The 15,006-nt window shown below is 38.4% G+C and overlaps 1 protein-coding gene across 2 annotated transcripts in view; it reads left to right on the forward strand.

The window, feature by feature from the left end:
- LOC121527901 (hepatic leukemia factor-like) overlaps positions 1–11,519 on the forward strand; it is a 28,534-nt gene extending 17,015 nt beyond the window's left edge. The window contains exons 3-4 of one of the 2 annotated variants that reach the window (XM_041814928.1): positions 7,452–7,666; positions 7,811–11,519. In XM_041814928.1, the coding sequence (XP_041670862.1) occupies positions 7,452–7,666; positions 7,811–8,029 (434 nt within the window). In that variant the 3' untranslated portion in view covers positions 8,030–11,519. The remainder of the gene's footprint in view (positions 1–7,451; positions 7,667–7,810) is intronic. The other variant, XM_041814929.1, reaches the window with a different exon arrangement.
- The last annotated feature ends 3,487 nt before the right edge of the window (positions 11,520–15,006 follow it).

The following is a 15,006-nucleotide window of genomic DNA, read 5'->3' on the forward strand; positions in this document are numbered from 1 at the left end:
ACATTTAGAACAATCTAGAACAGTGATACTCAACATGTGGCTCTGTTGTGACTATTTGTGGCTCATTAATGTCTTAATGTTATTTATGATTCCCCCACAAAACCTTAGAAAAGGAAAACATTTTTGCCAATTTCACCCATTTAAGCTACCTCTTGCCACTAGATACCTATTTTTTCCAACTTTTTTCCCATTTTTTGCCACTTTATTCCAATTTTTGCCCCTTTTCACCATTTTTGCCACTTTTTCACCCATTTAAGCTACCCTTTTGCCATTAGATACTTATTGTTTCCTACTTCTTTCCCATTTTTGCCACTTTTGCAAATTTTCCAAATGTTTTGCCACTTTAGTCCCATTTTTGCCACTTTTCACCCATTTAAGCTACCTTTTACCATTAAATTTGTCTTGTTTCCTTTTTTTTGCCAATCTTGACTGCTTTTTCCCATTTTAGTCACTTTTTACTCATTTTTTTCCCATGTTTTTCCCACATTTGGGCCATATTTGCCACCTGTAACTAAGTTTTTTGTCACTTCTCATCCATTTTTGCTACTTTCTGACATTTTTCCACTTTTTCTCCCCATTTTCACTCCTTTTCACCCATTTTTTTTTTTTGACCATTTTTGCCTCATTTAACTGATTTTTTTATTACTTTAAGCCGTTTTTGCCACTTTTCACCACTGAGATTGTGGCTCTTTCAGAGGTATTTTTCAACAGTTTGGCTCTTTGGTGGGGCAGGGTTTAGTAATGCTGATCTAGAAGCAAAGAGGAGGAGCTAGGGTCACAGGTCAGAGATATATTTACTGTTTACCTCATGTTCCTAGAATTTGATCAAATCTGCATTAAATCACAGTATGTCCTACTGCAATTTTTACTGTAAATATTGTTTTCTCTCTTGTTTGGTTCCATGTTATGTGCTGTTATGGTTACCATGGCAATGAAAACACACATCCTTAACATCTAATACTGGGCTATTTCTTGTTTTAATGGTAAATTATGAAGCTTCTGACATCCTGATAGCATCAGAGCTGCAGATCTGAGGATGTTTCTCTGCCCATCACTGGTTCAGTCTTTCTGCACAGAGTTGTGGTTGTCAGGGCTGCACTAATCTCACGTCTAAATATAGCAGAATAATCTAAGGCATAATCTGGCATATTTGCATTCCCACATGGCCGTGTGACAGCCAGGGTTAGCCGGCGTTCAGCAGATAATGAAAAACAAACGGACAGAAAGGCACAAACATCCTCCTCCCGTCCCAACTTTAAAATCAGCGCTCCTCTGCACAGAGAGGGTCGTTTTAAAAGAACTTTTTTATTTCATTGTTGTATAATGTCTCCTACTTCCCTGCCTGCTCCAGATCTGCAAATGTTCTCAGATTTCTCACTTATTCCTGCCAGACTCGACTCATTCAGACCCCATCACAGCCTGATGCTACAGTTAAAGAAAACATACTCATCTACTCTCAGTAGTGACGAAGACAAAGTGAAAATAGAATTTTAGACATTTGTGCAGATTTATTAACAATTACAAAAAGAAATGTAACATCTGCAGTAAGTATTCAGACGGTCACTGCAGCTCTGCACTGATCTGAGCTTTCCAGCAGAGAGGCTTTATTAAAAACTCACAATGAAAACCAATGAAACATTATTTCTACACAAATATGTTTGTCAAAATTACATGAAAATGAGGGAAAATACTTGCAAATTTTCTAGCAAATTTCCAAAATATTCAAAAACATGTTCATCAAAATTCCCTGAGAATGACAAAAAGTTCCTCCAAAGATACAAACATGTCCCACAAAGTTTCCGTAAAAATTATTTAGAATTTTAAATTCCCATTAAAATCCCCCTTAAAATACAAATACATGACAATTCTTGAATATTTCCAAATTCCCTCAAACATCCAAATTCCCCAAAATCCACTTTAAATTTCAAAGCAGATTCCCCCCAAAAAATTACAATGAAACATTCCAAAATATACAAAAACATCCCAAAATTTCTTTTAAATCACTTGAAAAATTCCAAACAAATTGTTCAAAATATCAAAATGATTTTTCCTAAATTTCTGAAACTTGAAAAGTTATTATGAGAATTTTGTAACAAATTTCTCCAACTTCAGCGGAGTATCCTGACAATTATCTAAAATATTACTGTAATCTGATTTTATTTTGAAATGTTGGTGTCTATTTCTGACCTGACAGCGGTCTGCAGAGGCCGGCGTCTGAGAGAGGTGCTCTGCAGCCAGACTGTCTTTAAAAAACTGACGTTGCTGTAGTTTTCCTCTCTGCAATATGTTTGAATTTTGGGGAGGCAGTTTAGAGCACAAAGCTAGGTTTGAATGTGAAGTTTGAGGCCCAGAATCAATAAGTCATGATCTCTAAATGTTCTAATGTGCTCTTAAGTTTTGCAACAATAATGCCTCCATATAGATTGATAATAAAAACATTGCATACTCTGTGGCCATCATGGCTGTAATATAAACCATCGTTCAGCACGACTGTGCAGAAACATTTGAAATATTCTCAACAACACACATCTTAACCAAAAGAATGTGGACTTCAGTGTTGTCTGCAAAAACAAATTCTGATTTCATTAACTTTTCTGTGGTCTGGTTGTGTTAATAGTCAGGGCTGCCGTTGGTCAGGGCAGCAGTGGAGCCCTGAAAGGAGAGAGCAGCTTAAAAATAGTGTCCATCTCTGAGGTGAGAGGCACGCTGGGCTCGGTGGGAAACATCAGGAACTACGAGCGAGCGACTCACACACACCAAATGTGCTCATGTTTCACACACAGGCACAGGCACGTGTCTGGCTGTCTGTCAGCGTCACGTTTCTGCAGCGAGGATCCTCATGTGCTACTGGTGTTTTTATGGCCCACCTGCTCCTCCACTTCAGAAGATCCACCCTGGATGGACCATCTGATCAGAGAGGCCTGAGAGGAGCTCACACATGTCTCCATGCTAGTGGCGGACATGTTTTTACTTCTTTTTTAAAGACTTCAGCGTATTTAATAGAAATATTAAACTCTAAGCTCAGAAACAAAAAAGAGAAACCAAACAAATGTCACGAGACAGATGTTTGCAGGGTCAGTCCAGATCCTGGGCTGATAGAGTCTGTTTTTTATGTTTGGAGTTCATTAATAAAGACACAGGATGAAGCTGGACTATCATGGTTCCATTAGGGCCGGCTCTGCCAGAGTTTGGCTCGACTGCAGCGTCCAAACTCTGGTCTTGTAGTGTGATATAATTAACAACCTGTGTAAGACGGCGTGTGACCTTGATTCAACATTAGCATGTCAGAATTTTTCTAGCATCGTTGTCTGGTTTTAGCATTTGCTCCTTATCTTGGCATCGTCATTCACAAGAATCCCCGCTTTTCCTCCTTCTGAGGAACTGACGTGTACGTTTTATTTTCTTTACGTTATCACACACATCCCTGAATATCTATCTGAGGGAGAGCTGGTCGATTGTCCTCCTCTGGATAGATCCATAATCGTTATCCCTCATTGTTTCTTGTTTTCTGAGCGCTTCTGTTGTAGAGTGATTGACACTCTTAGACTTTGCCCCCCTGACCACCTGTGAACTCCTCACGGTCTCAGAGACATATTACCTCATACCTCATATTTTGACCTTTTAAACTCATGATTTTATATTTGATCTGATATTTTGACCTTTTAAACTCATGATTTTATATTTGATCTGATATTTTGGCCTTTTAAACTCGTGATTTTATATTTGATCTGATATTTTGACCTTTTAAACTCATGATTTTATATTTGATCTGATATTTGAACTGTCTCTCAAAGGTGCAGACCTGGTGCGTGTCCTGTCCTGGCTCCACGGTCTGATCTCTCTCTCATGGTTTAAAAACACTCCTGCCTTTGACCTCTGCAGGAGCAGCTGGAGAGGAAAAACAAATACTCTCTTCTAAGAACTGGAGAACGGCTGCTGGGGCTCCTGGAGGGACGCGTGGGGGGTGTAGGTCTTGTTCAGCTTCAGATAGATGGTTGAAGGTTTGTCCTGGTTGTTGTCGTCCTCAAACATCTGAGCTGGTTTCCTTATTTGACTTCCAAAGACAAATATTTGTGAATAGTTTTAAAACCCAGCAGGGCTTCTAGGCTAGGCTTCTGTCCTAGGCTTCAGTCCTAGGCTTCTGTCCTAGGCCTCTGTCCTAGGCTTCTGTCCTAGGCTTCTGTCCTAGGCTTCAGTCCTAGGCATCTGTCCTAGGGTTCTGTCCTAGGCTTCTGTCCTAGGCTTCAGTCCTAGGCTTCTGTCCTAGGCCTCTGTCCTAGGCTTCTGTCCTAGGCTTCTGTCCTAGGCTTCAGTCCTAGGCTTCTGTCCTAGGCCTCTGTCCTAGGCTTCTGTCCTAGGCTTCTGTCCTAGGCTTCAGTCCTAGGCATCTGTCCTAGGGTTCTGTCCTAGGCTTCTGTCCAGGGGTTCTGTAGGGTTACAACAAGCCCCTGTTCAGGCTGCGGATGGCCCAAGGGCCTGAGAACTGCCAGGCGTGCTACCAGGAGTAAAAATGCCGTGACAAAAGAGACGCCGTCAAGCTTGACCTTGACTGCGACACCCTTGTGACTCCCCCCTACCTGCCTAAAAGGTCCAGGCACAGCTGGGCAAACTCCTGAGAATGCATCATGTAACCTTGAGAAGAAACTGGAGATATTTAAGTCTTATTTCATGTTGGGCCATTTCTTTTTCTTCTACAGCTGTTCCTGGTGTTCTTTTTTCGTCCTTTTGGCCCCACTAGTGTTTTATTGGGATTATTTCCTGAGAGACACTTAATAAAAGAGCTCATAAACACTTCATAAAACCCAAACTTCCTCCTCTTTAGTAAATAAGCTCTATTTTTGTTTTTCTTCTTTCCGTGTGTGAGTAATTTAACTGTTTTTGTGTCGCTGATTAAAACACCCACAGACTGTTACATAAGTCTGACTGTCCTGCTCACAAACACACAGAGCTTTTAGTTTGGATAGATTTTTAAAATCCCAGCGTATATTTGATAAAGAATGAACTTGAACTGCAGAAAGAGCTCAACAATGATCTCTAAAGCTCCCAGCTCACCCTAGATCAGATCTGCTGCTTCTTTTCAGACTGATTCATTTGGTTTTATGGAGATTTATGAAAATTTTAATAATGGCGCTGTTGTGCCTCATGTAATCTCTTCCTCAAAGCTCAGAGGAGCCAGAGCTTCTCAGCAGAGACTCGGATCATAAACAAGTTATTAAAGAATGAGGAACAGCTTTTATTATTCTGATTTTATTATATTTTATGGTTTAATTCTTCCTGTTGGTCACACGCTCGCTGTCACTCACAGCAGGGCGGTAAAAACAAGCAGGTACCTCAGTTAGACAGTCCTGCTGGCCTAAACCCCACCTCTACTGCCCTCTGCTGGCTGTGGATCATCACTGCAGCCTCAAAAGACATCTGGATAACACTGTAGACACAAATGTTAGATTACCAGGCATTGAACATGCAGATAGATGGAGGATACAACAACATATCACAAATCAGAAGCTTCAGAAGCACTTCAAAGAGTTAAAGCACCGTCTCTTTCTTTCTTACTGTGATTAATCAACCGTTATGCCCACCCTAGGGCAGTGGTTTTCAACCTGGGGGTCGGGACCTCATTGGGGGTCACGAAACACTAAGAAGGGGTCGCCTGATGCCTTAAAAAATGGAGCATACTTTTGAAATTATTTTTTTCTCACCCAATTTCATTACTATCATCGACCTCTTTTCATCCATTTTGCACAATTTGGGCCCATTTCTGCCACTTTACTCAATTTCTGCAAAATTTTAACCCATTTTCATCCCTTTTTACCAACAATTTTGCCAATTTTAACACATTTTAACCAATTTCAAACCCTTTACACCACTTTTTACTGCCTGTTGAGCCACTTCTAAACCAATTCTTGCCACTTTCCATTTATTGCCTCTGTTGACCCTTTATTGCCACCATCAACCCCTTTTTATCACATTTTACACCCATTTTTGCCCATTTCAACCACATTTAACTGTTTGATATGCCCATTTTGACCAGTTCAACCCATTTGTGCCTATTTATCTGTCCCAGTTAACCAACTTTTGCCATTTTAAATCTGTTTCTGCCACTTTTTAATCCCCTTTTACTTTTTTGTGCCTGTTTTTGACACTAAAACCCATTTTTGCCTTTTTTTTCCTTTTGTTTCTTTTGTTTGTTTTTTTTGCTCTTTTTGCCACTGTTTGTCACAAATTTATGCCATTTCTAACCCATTCTTGTACTTCTTAAATCCCATTTAACCACCTTTCCCACCACCTTTTTGGACATTTTTTTTTCGCTATTTTAATGCAAAATGTGTCAAAAATATGCAGCAAAAATGGGTAAAAGTTGCAAACCAGAGTAAATGAATAAATCGATTGATTAAGAGTGGCAAAAATGTTTGATTCCTCTGACCACAGAACAGTTTTCCATGTTTCCTCTGACCACAGAACAGTTTTCCATGTTTCCTCTGACCACAGAACAGTTTTCCATGTTTCCTCTGACCACAGAACAGTTTTCCATGTTTTCTCTGACCACAGAACAGTTTTCCATGTTTCCTCTGACCACAGAACAGTTTTCCATGTTTTCTCTGACCATGTTAAATGAGCTTTGGTCCAGAGAAGACGGCGGTGTTTCTGGATCTTGTCCACATCTGGCTTCTTCTCTCCATGATCCAGCTTAACTGTCATTGGTGGATGGCACTGCCAACTGTGTTGACAGACAATGATTTCTGGAATGTTCCTGAGCCCATGCAGTGATTTCAGTCCAGAATCATGCCTGTTTTTCATGCAGTGGCCCCTGAGGGCCCCTGAGGGGCCCCTCCAGCCTTGTCCAGATTGTCTGAATTTGTAGATGGAGGGAGATTCAAAGCTCCTCCAGCAGTTTTTCATTGGTACCACTTATTTTCCCGCCTTTTGTTTCCCTGTCCCTACTTTTTTGAGATGTGTTACTGCCATCAAATTTAAAATGAGCTAATATTTTTCCTGAAATGGTAAAATATCTCAGTTCCAACATCTGACATGTTGTTTCTGTTCTATTGTGAATCAAATCTGGGTTTATAGGATCTGACAATCATTGACTTCTGTTTAGATTTACATTTTCCGCAGTGCCCCAACTTTTTTGGAAGTAGGGTTGTATAAATCACTTGTTAGTGTCTGAGTATCCAAGATGAACATTTAAACACTTGTGATGAAGGGATCATGAAGAAATAAAAGGAAGATTTCTTCTATTATTGTTTTTTCCATCTGGAGCAGTGAGACGGTTTCTCTTTTTACTTTTAGCTTTTGTTTTTCTTGAAATAGTAAAAAGACTCAGTTGTGAATAGAAAAATTCTGAATAAAATCTGGGTTTATTTAAATAAATGAGTCCTGATTTCATTCAGACATGTATTTTGAGCTGTGGATTTTGTTTGTAACCTTAGAGACGTGTCTCTCTCTCTCAGGCCTCCCGGGCTCCAGAAACACTCCCAGTCCCATCGACCCAGACTCCATCCATGTCCCCATGAGCTACGAGCCCGACCCCGCTGACCTGGCTCTGTCCAGCGTGCCGGGTCAGGAGATGTTCGACCCACGGAAACGCAAGTTCTCTGCCGAGGAGCTGAAACCACAACCAATGATCAAGAAAGCTCGCAAAGTGTTCATCCCTGAAGACCTGAAGGTAAGTTGGAGCTGGTTCTGTGGTCTGCCTATGTTGGTCTCCATCCATCGTCTTTCCTGTGGGGCATCTCTTTAAACTTTTGGTGTTGTTGAAAGTCTTTCCTCCCGTTTCTCATCTCCTCTCTCCTCTCTTGTATCCTTCGAGCAGGATGACAAATACTGGGCCAGGCGCAGGAAGAACAACCTGGCGGCAAAGCGTTCCCGCGACGCTCGGCGGCTCAAAGAGAACCAGATCGCCATCCGAGCCGCCTTCCTGGAGAAGGAGAACGCGGCTCTGAGGCAGGAGGTGGCCGACCTGAGGAAAGAGCTGGGACGCTCCAAGAACGTCCTGGCCAAGTACGAGGCACAGCACGGGCCGCTGTGAGGAAACAGAATACCACACTTCAGACCCAAACAGACACCAACATCCTCCACCAGCGACCTCCGTGAACTCCTCACACGGTCCTGACGGCTCCTCTCACGGCAGGAGAACGGTTCAGATGCAAAAAATTCTTTAAACTGGACCAAACCATTCATGTAAATATGATTAAACATCATTAAGATCCTTCTTTTCTTTCACTGCTGCTAAAGGTAAAAACATCACATTATTCTGGGATTTTTTTTCTTTCTTGTTAACAAATCCAAACAAACAATCAGAAACTGACCCGATAAGCGACTGCCGGCACCATTAATCTGTCCAAATAATCCTCTATGTGGTGATATGAGGACTTAATGCTCCTGATATAGTCAGAGCCTTTCTATCGAGAGTATTAACGGAGCAGTTAATCGCAAATTACAGTCGTTAAAGATTTGCTTCCTGAAATACAGCCATTTATTTTGATTTGCTGTCGATATTTGACAATGTTCTGACAAAAACTGCTGTAGAAATTCAGCAATTAAACTGCTGTTGGAAGAATAACTGGCTACCTATTTTCAGCAATTACTCCCAATTGGCTGTCTGAAATCAGTCATTTATTCTGATTGGCTTTTGAAATGCTGGGATTAATCAGACCTGGTTGTTAAATTCCAGGGCTTCGCCATCTTTGGCTATGGAAATATCCCTAACAATCAAATTGGCTATCTAATTGTTGGAGAGTAATCGTGATTGGATTTTGCAACTAATAGCAAGTAGCTATCGAAAAATGGCAATTAATCGCAACTTGCTATATTTGGCAATCAGCCTTCATTAGATGGAAATACCACAGCTGGTCAAATTTGTCTTCTACATGTGGCGATTAATCGGGATTTTGTTTCAATGTGAAGTGATTAATCTCTGTTGGTTGTCTGGATGTAGCGGTTAATCATGACTGGCTGTTAGAGTTTGATCAAATCTATCAAACTGAATCGTTATTCACTACGGATACTTGCTTGTCGCAGTTGGCGTCAAAATTCAGCCATAAATCTGGTTGGATTATCAAAAGTCAACATTTAATGTTGATTGGTTACCTCAACTCAGCAGTTAATCGCAATTAGTTATCTTTAACCGTGATTGGCTATTGAAATTCTGCAACTGGTAGCAATTGGCTGTTGAAATGTGGCATTTCATCTAAACTATTTATGTTTGACCATCAGCCATCATCAGCTTTGGAAATCCAACAATCAATCTAAAATGGTTTTCAAACTGTGTTGATCAATTGTGATGACTTTTCAAAGTGTGGCAAATAATCTTTACAGAAATGTTATTGATTTTAATAGAAATGCAACATTTCATCAATACAGAAGTGCAGCAGTTAATATATAAATGCATTAATCGTTCTTGAAAATGCAGCAATTAATCGCAAAAGTCTACTACAGTTCAACATTTAAGTATCATTGGCCACATTCACTCAAAGTAAACTGCAGCTAGTAATTATTGCTACCCATATTCAGTGGATAGCTACAAGTGGCGACGTAAACTCAGTCATGAACTGTGATTTGCTGTAAATATTTAATCACCTTTCCCTTCAAAATTTGACAGTGAATCCCGATTGGCTGTCAAAATATACAGATAAGTTTTAAAACTTATCTTTTAAACTCTTAAAAAGTTTTAAGTTTGAAAATTCATTATTTAATCAGGATTGGTTATCGGCCTGCAACAGTTAAAACTGGCTTGCAGTTGAAGTTTAGCAGGTAGTCTAAGCTATGAAAAACTCAGGAATTAATGGTTGCTGTGAACGTTTGTGCACTGATGGTGGTTGGCTGGTGTTTTCCAGGTCTACAGTTTCAAAGATAACGTTTTGGACTTGGTTTGTCGACAAAAAAATAAACGTAGATTATCAGCAGACTTTTATTTTGAAATACAAGGAAACTGAAAGCTGAGAAGTACCCAGAAACAGGTTTTATGGTTGGTGTTTTGCAGCAGATTTTTCCTCTTTTTGGCTCCTTTAGTTTCATAAAGAACCGCCCTGCCGTGAGCCGAGTCCTAGACTCAGGACTAGTTCTCAGACACAGAACCGTCAGGGCGTCTACACGGCCCCGGTGAACCCTCTCACAGTGTTTGGTAAAGGCACTTTAGACCTACCGACGCCTCCCCTCAACACAGACTCTGCCCCCTCCTCTCATCCAGGTGCGCTCCCATAATGCACCTGGTTTCTGTAAATACCTGCCTCTCTCCTGGCGACTGTATATGAATGTTCTCACCTATTGGTCACCTTTTCTGTCTCTTTTTCTATCTCTTTCCAGCCTCTGCGGTGTTTTTATGCATATTTATGAAGAGTAAAAATACAACAGATTCACTCGCTGATTTTGATACGGAGCCCAAAACTGCCAAATTCCTTTTATAAAAACCCAAATTTGTTATTTTTGTACTCAAAGCTGCCCTAAAAGCCTCAAAAAGCACTTCAATGATTCTTTAAAATGCTGTAACGATCAGGGAGTGTATCTTTGACAGAGACGGTTCTACAGAAAGAAAACCAAAGAGTTTGTCTTTGGCACCCCCCGGTGGCAGAAGGGATCAGCCTCTCATTCTGCTCTGCATCACACTCATCTGTAGTTTATCTGTTTTCATGCTCTGCTGGAAGTCTCTCCACTGTACAGGTGGAGCGATTTGATGATAAACCAGCGATTTTTATTACTTTCAGTCAGACTGATCAGCCTCAGTCTTTGGGTTTCTGCCTGTTTGATCCTTTATTTTAGACCGGCTGGATTAGCAGTCCCGTAGGCATGCAAAAGTCTGAGTTCTGTTTTATTCAGTCAAAAACAAGCAGAAGAATCTCCACATGCGGCCGTCCATGAGAGGAGTCGCTGGAAGAATCAGCTTCAGGAGTCAAAAATTACCAAATGAATCGGTATAAAAGCTCACTGACCGCGCCGAGGAAAGCCATGATTTTTACAAAGTTGGTCTTATTTTGAAAGTGTTGTCCTTATATTTTCCCTAAAAGACCAGGTTTGACAAAAGTGCACGCTTTTCCTTGATCACCTCTTTAGTTTATCATTTTTTGATACACAGAGACAAACACTCCCAGTGTTGTTTGAATGTTAAAAATGGTTTTATAAGCTCAAAAAAAGGAAATATTTTCTCCTAAAAAGACTCAAACTTGTCTAAATAGGGTTTAATTTCGACCTTTCTCATTTTTTACGGTGGCCCTGAAGGTCCATTGCAAGAAATAAAAAGGTCTAACAAAGGCAAAAACTTTCACTGACACACTAAAAATTTTTCATGAAACACAAAAATATTTTATGCAACCTCATTTTTTCTTTTCATATTTTTTTTTTTTTTTTTTTTTTTTTACTCATTTAACAAAATTCTTTTTCTCTTTTTGGTTTAAAAATACTTTTGTTTCTTGTTGAAATTCCTGAAATGTCTTTGTGATGTCTTTTTTGTTTTTATTCAAGTTGCATAAAATACTTTTATATTTTATGCAATTCATAATGTGTTTCTAAAGTTTCTTTTTGTGTTGGAAAATATGTTGCTTTTCTTTTTACCTTCCATTAAATTTTTTTAGATCTTCTGCATTTCTTGAAACATCTTTATTTTTTTAATTTAAGTTTTAGGATTATTTCTGCGGTTCTTTTCACAATGTGTGAAATGCATTTGCATTTTTTTGCAATCCATGAAATGTTTTTGCATTTCTTTTTGTGTTTCATGGACATTTCTGCATTTCTTGTCACTTTGCATAAAATATATATATGCAAAAAAAAAAAATATATATATATATATATATATATATTTATATATATATAAAATTTCATGAAACATGTCTGTTTCTTTTTGGTTTTCGCAGAAAAAAGTGTTGTCTTTTCAAGTTGAATAAAATGCTTTTGCATCTTTTTACAACCCATGGAAAGTTTCTGCATTTTATGTTTTTTTTTGTTTTGTTTTGTTTTGTTTTTCTTTGCGTTTGTTTGGGGGGGTTTTTTGGCGTTTTTTTTTTGTTTGTTTGTTTGTTTGTTTTTTGCGTTTGGTTTTTTGTGTTTGGTTTTTTTTTTTTTGCTTTTTTTTTTTGCTTTTTTTTTTTGCTTTTTTTTTCATTTATTTTCACAGTGCATGACATTTTTTTTTCTTTCCTGAAATGTATCTGCTTTTTTGTGAGTTTCATGAAAATTTCTGCATTTTTCATGTTGCATAGAGTTTTTTTTTTTTTTTTTCATTTTTGCACTTCATGAAATGTTTTTTTTTTGCAGTTTGCATATTTCCTTTTGCCTTGCACATTTTTTAAATATGTGCATACATTACATACATATTCCATATTTCTGCATTTCATGAAATGTGACAGCATTTCTTTTTGTGCTGCGTGAAAATTTCTGCATTTTTCATGTTACATAAAATGATTTTGCATTTTTACACTTCATGAAACGTGTTTGCTTTTATCTGATCTCTTTTTTTCTTGCTCCATTTTATTAAGTGATTTCTCTTTCTTTTTACATTTCATGATCTGCATTGCCCTTTTTTTCTTTTGTGTTAAATATTTTTATATTTCATGAAAAGATTTTGTGTCTACATGTTTTTGCATCAAACATACTTTTGCGTTTGACCTTTCAGGGCCACCGTACATTTTAACATCAGACTTGGTCTTTCAGTGCAATAGACGCTTCTTTTCAACTTCAGCATGGACTTTATTTCTCGTTTCCTTTCTGTCGTATTTTCCTAAGTGTAGCTCAGCGACAAGTGCGCCCCCTGGTGGCCACGTGAGACATGAATGTATATTTGACTCGTTGGGTGTGTGTTGTTGTCTTTTACTGTTTAGTACTCTTTACTACAGACCAAAAGCAAAGCGTATATAAAGGATATATTGATATATGAAAGGTTTTAATGTTTATACAGAGATCTTGTTTTTGTACAGTCTGTTTTCCTACCTAGATATTTCCTGTGTATTTTGGGAAGGGTTACACAAATATAAGCAGTATATTAAATATATATATATATTCATAAATATTACCAAAACGGCGTGCCCGACCTGTCGGGGCCATGCATGGGCATTAAAGTTTGTCCCGTTCCTCCCTGCGTAGTTGAAATACCTCAAACCCCGCCTCCTTCACCTGTGCAGGTGCCACATCATCAGCTGATTCACTTCTTGGCTTGTTTTTTTTGTTTGTTTGTTTGTTTGTTTTTTTGCACCTTGTGTCCCGCTCCTCTTCTTGATTTCTCAGCGAGGAAGCGTTCAGCTCCGTGTAGATGCTTAACCTTCGTGAACTTTAACAGACGAATGTATTGACCCGACCTGAAGCACTTATTTTTATTTGAATGTTTTATTTTTGTGTTCGGTGTGATATTTTTCCTCTCTCTCTCTCTCTCTCTGCTCCCTCTGAGCTGTTTGAATCTGTGTTTAAAGATTTTCCATGTTTGTCCTGATTATGTTTCACATGATCAAAATGAGAAGAATAAAAGTTACAGTCCTCCTCCTGTGTCCGCTGTGTTCTTCTCTGAAAGTTCTCCACAATTTAACTGTCAGTGATTTAACGTGAGCTCTCTGGAGAATCGTCTGAAATCCGCTGGCCCACCAGTGTGAGGTCTGCAGATTTCCTCCAGTTTAAAAATGTAAACTTAAGAGCGATGATCTAAAATATCCCTGTTAAGTCATAAGAATTAGAAAAAGTTAAAATAATTAGATAAACAGTCAGGAATGTGGTCAAAGACATTTAATCTTAATTTTTCACCTCACAGTAATGATGCAGAGTCACGGTTTAGACTTTTTATTTCATATGTTAACCTTTTCAATTCACAATTTTGACTTTTATCTTACTTTTTGACCTTTTAAGATCCTCAGTTTTACATTTTGAGTAATATTTTGACCCTTTAAACTCATGATTATGAATTTTTCCTCACATTTTGACCTCTTTAGCTCCTTACTTTAACTTTTGTCTCATAATTTGACCTTTAAGATCCTCAATTTAAATTTTTGAAGTCATATTTTGACCTTTAAATTCATTATTATGAATTTTTTCTTATGTTTTGACCTCTTTAGCTCCCTACTTTGACCTATGTCTCATAATTTGACCTTTAAGATCCTCAATTTGAAATTTTGAAGTCATATTTTGACCTTTTAAACTCATGATTATGAATTTTTTCTCACATTTTGACGTTTTTAGCTCCCTACTTTAACTTTTGTCTCATAATTTGACCTTTTAGTCACTCAATTATAAATCTTAAGTAAAATTTTGACCTTTAAAATTTAAAATTTAAATGATTTTCTCACGCTTTGACATTTCGAACTGATGATTTTGAATTTTTCTCATATTTTGATCCTTAAGAATCATTGTTTCGACTTTCAATCTCATATATTTGCCTTTTAAAAACATTATTTTGACTTTAAATGCTATGTTTTGAGCATTTTGAGCTAATAAGTTTGAATTTTTATCTCAGATTTTGAGCCTTAAAACTTACCATTTTGACCATTTTCAATCTCGAAACCCTTTCTTAATAGCGCTAAGGTTTTTTTTTCTCCATAGTTCATTGCTGGTGAAAATGAGGTTGACAGTTTACGGTTAAATGTGGACCCTGCTCGGCCCTCAGGTTGGACCCAAATCCAGAATCAGCCCCTGCTGTGATTGAGTTTGACACCCCTGCTCTAAATCATGAAGGATCAATGGTGGACTTGGATGAACAGGTGTGTAGTCTGCCTGTCTTTGGTTGGTGAAAACTGTTTGTGAAAATAGATCAGAGCATGCTGATGACAGAGCTGAACTGAGAATAAACCAACTGTAGCACAAGAAACTACATAGGCAACAACTATTGGTGGTTAGTGGTCCTATTTCTAGACCAGTCTAGAACCACTGGTCTAACTGGTAAGGAGAAGAGTGACTCAGGCAAGAGTCATCTTTACAAAGAGCAGCGATGACCACCAGGGGGCAGCACATCCCAACAAACAGCATCATGAAGACATGTATTCATTTATGAAGTAAAAAGAGAAACCGTCTCACTGCTCTGCATAGAAAACATTAACG

This window comes from Cheilinus undulatus, linkage group 20 (genome assembly GCF_018320785.1).
Source record: "Cheilinus undulatus linkage group 20, ASM1832078v1, whole genome shotgun sequence".
Lineage (NCBI taxonomy): Eukaryota > Metazoa > Chordata > Actinopteri > Labriformes > Labridae > Cheilinus > Cheilinus undulatus.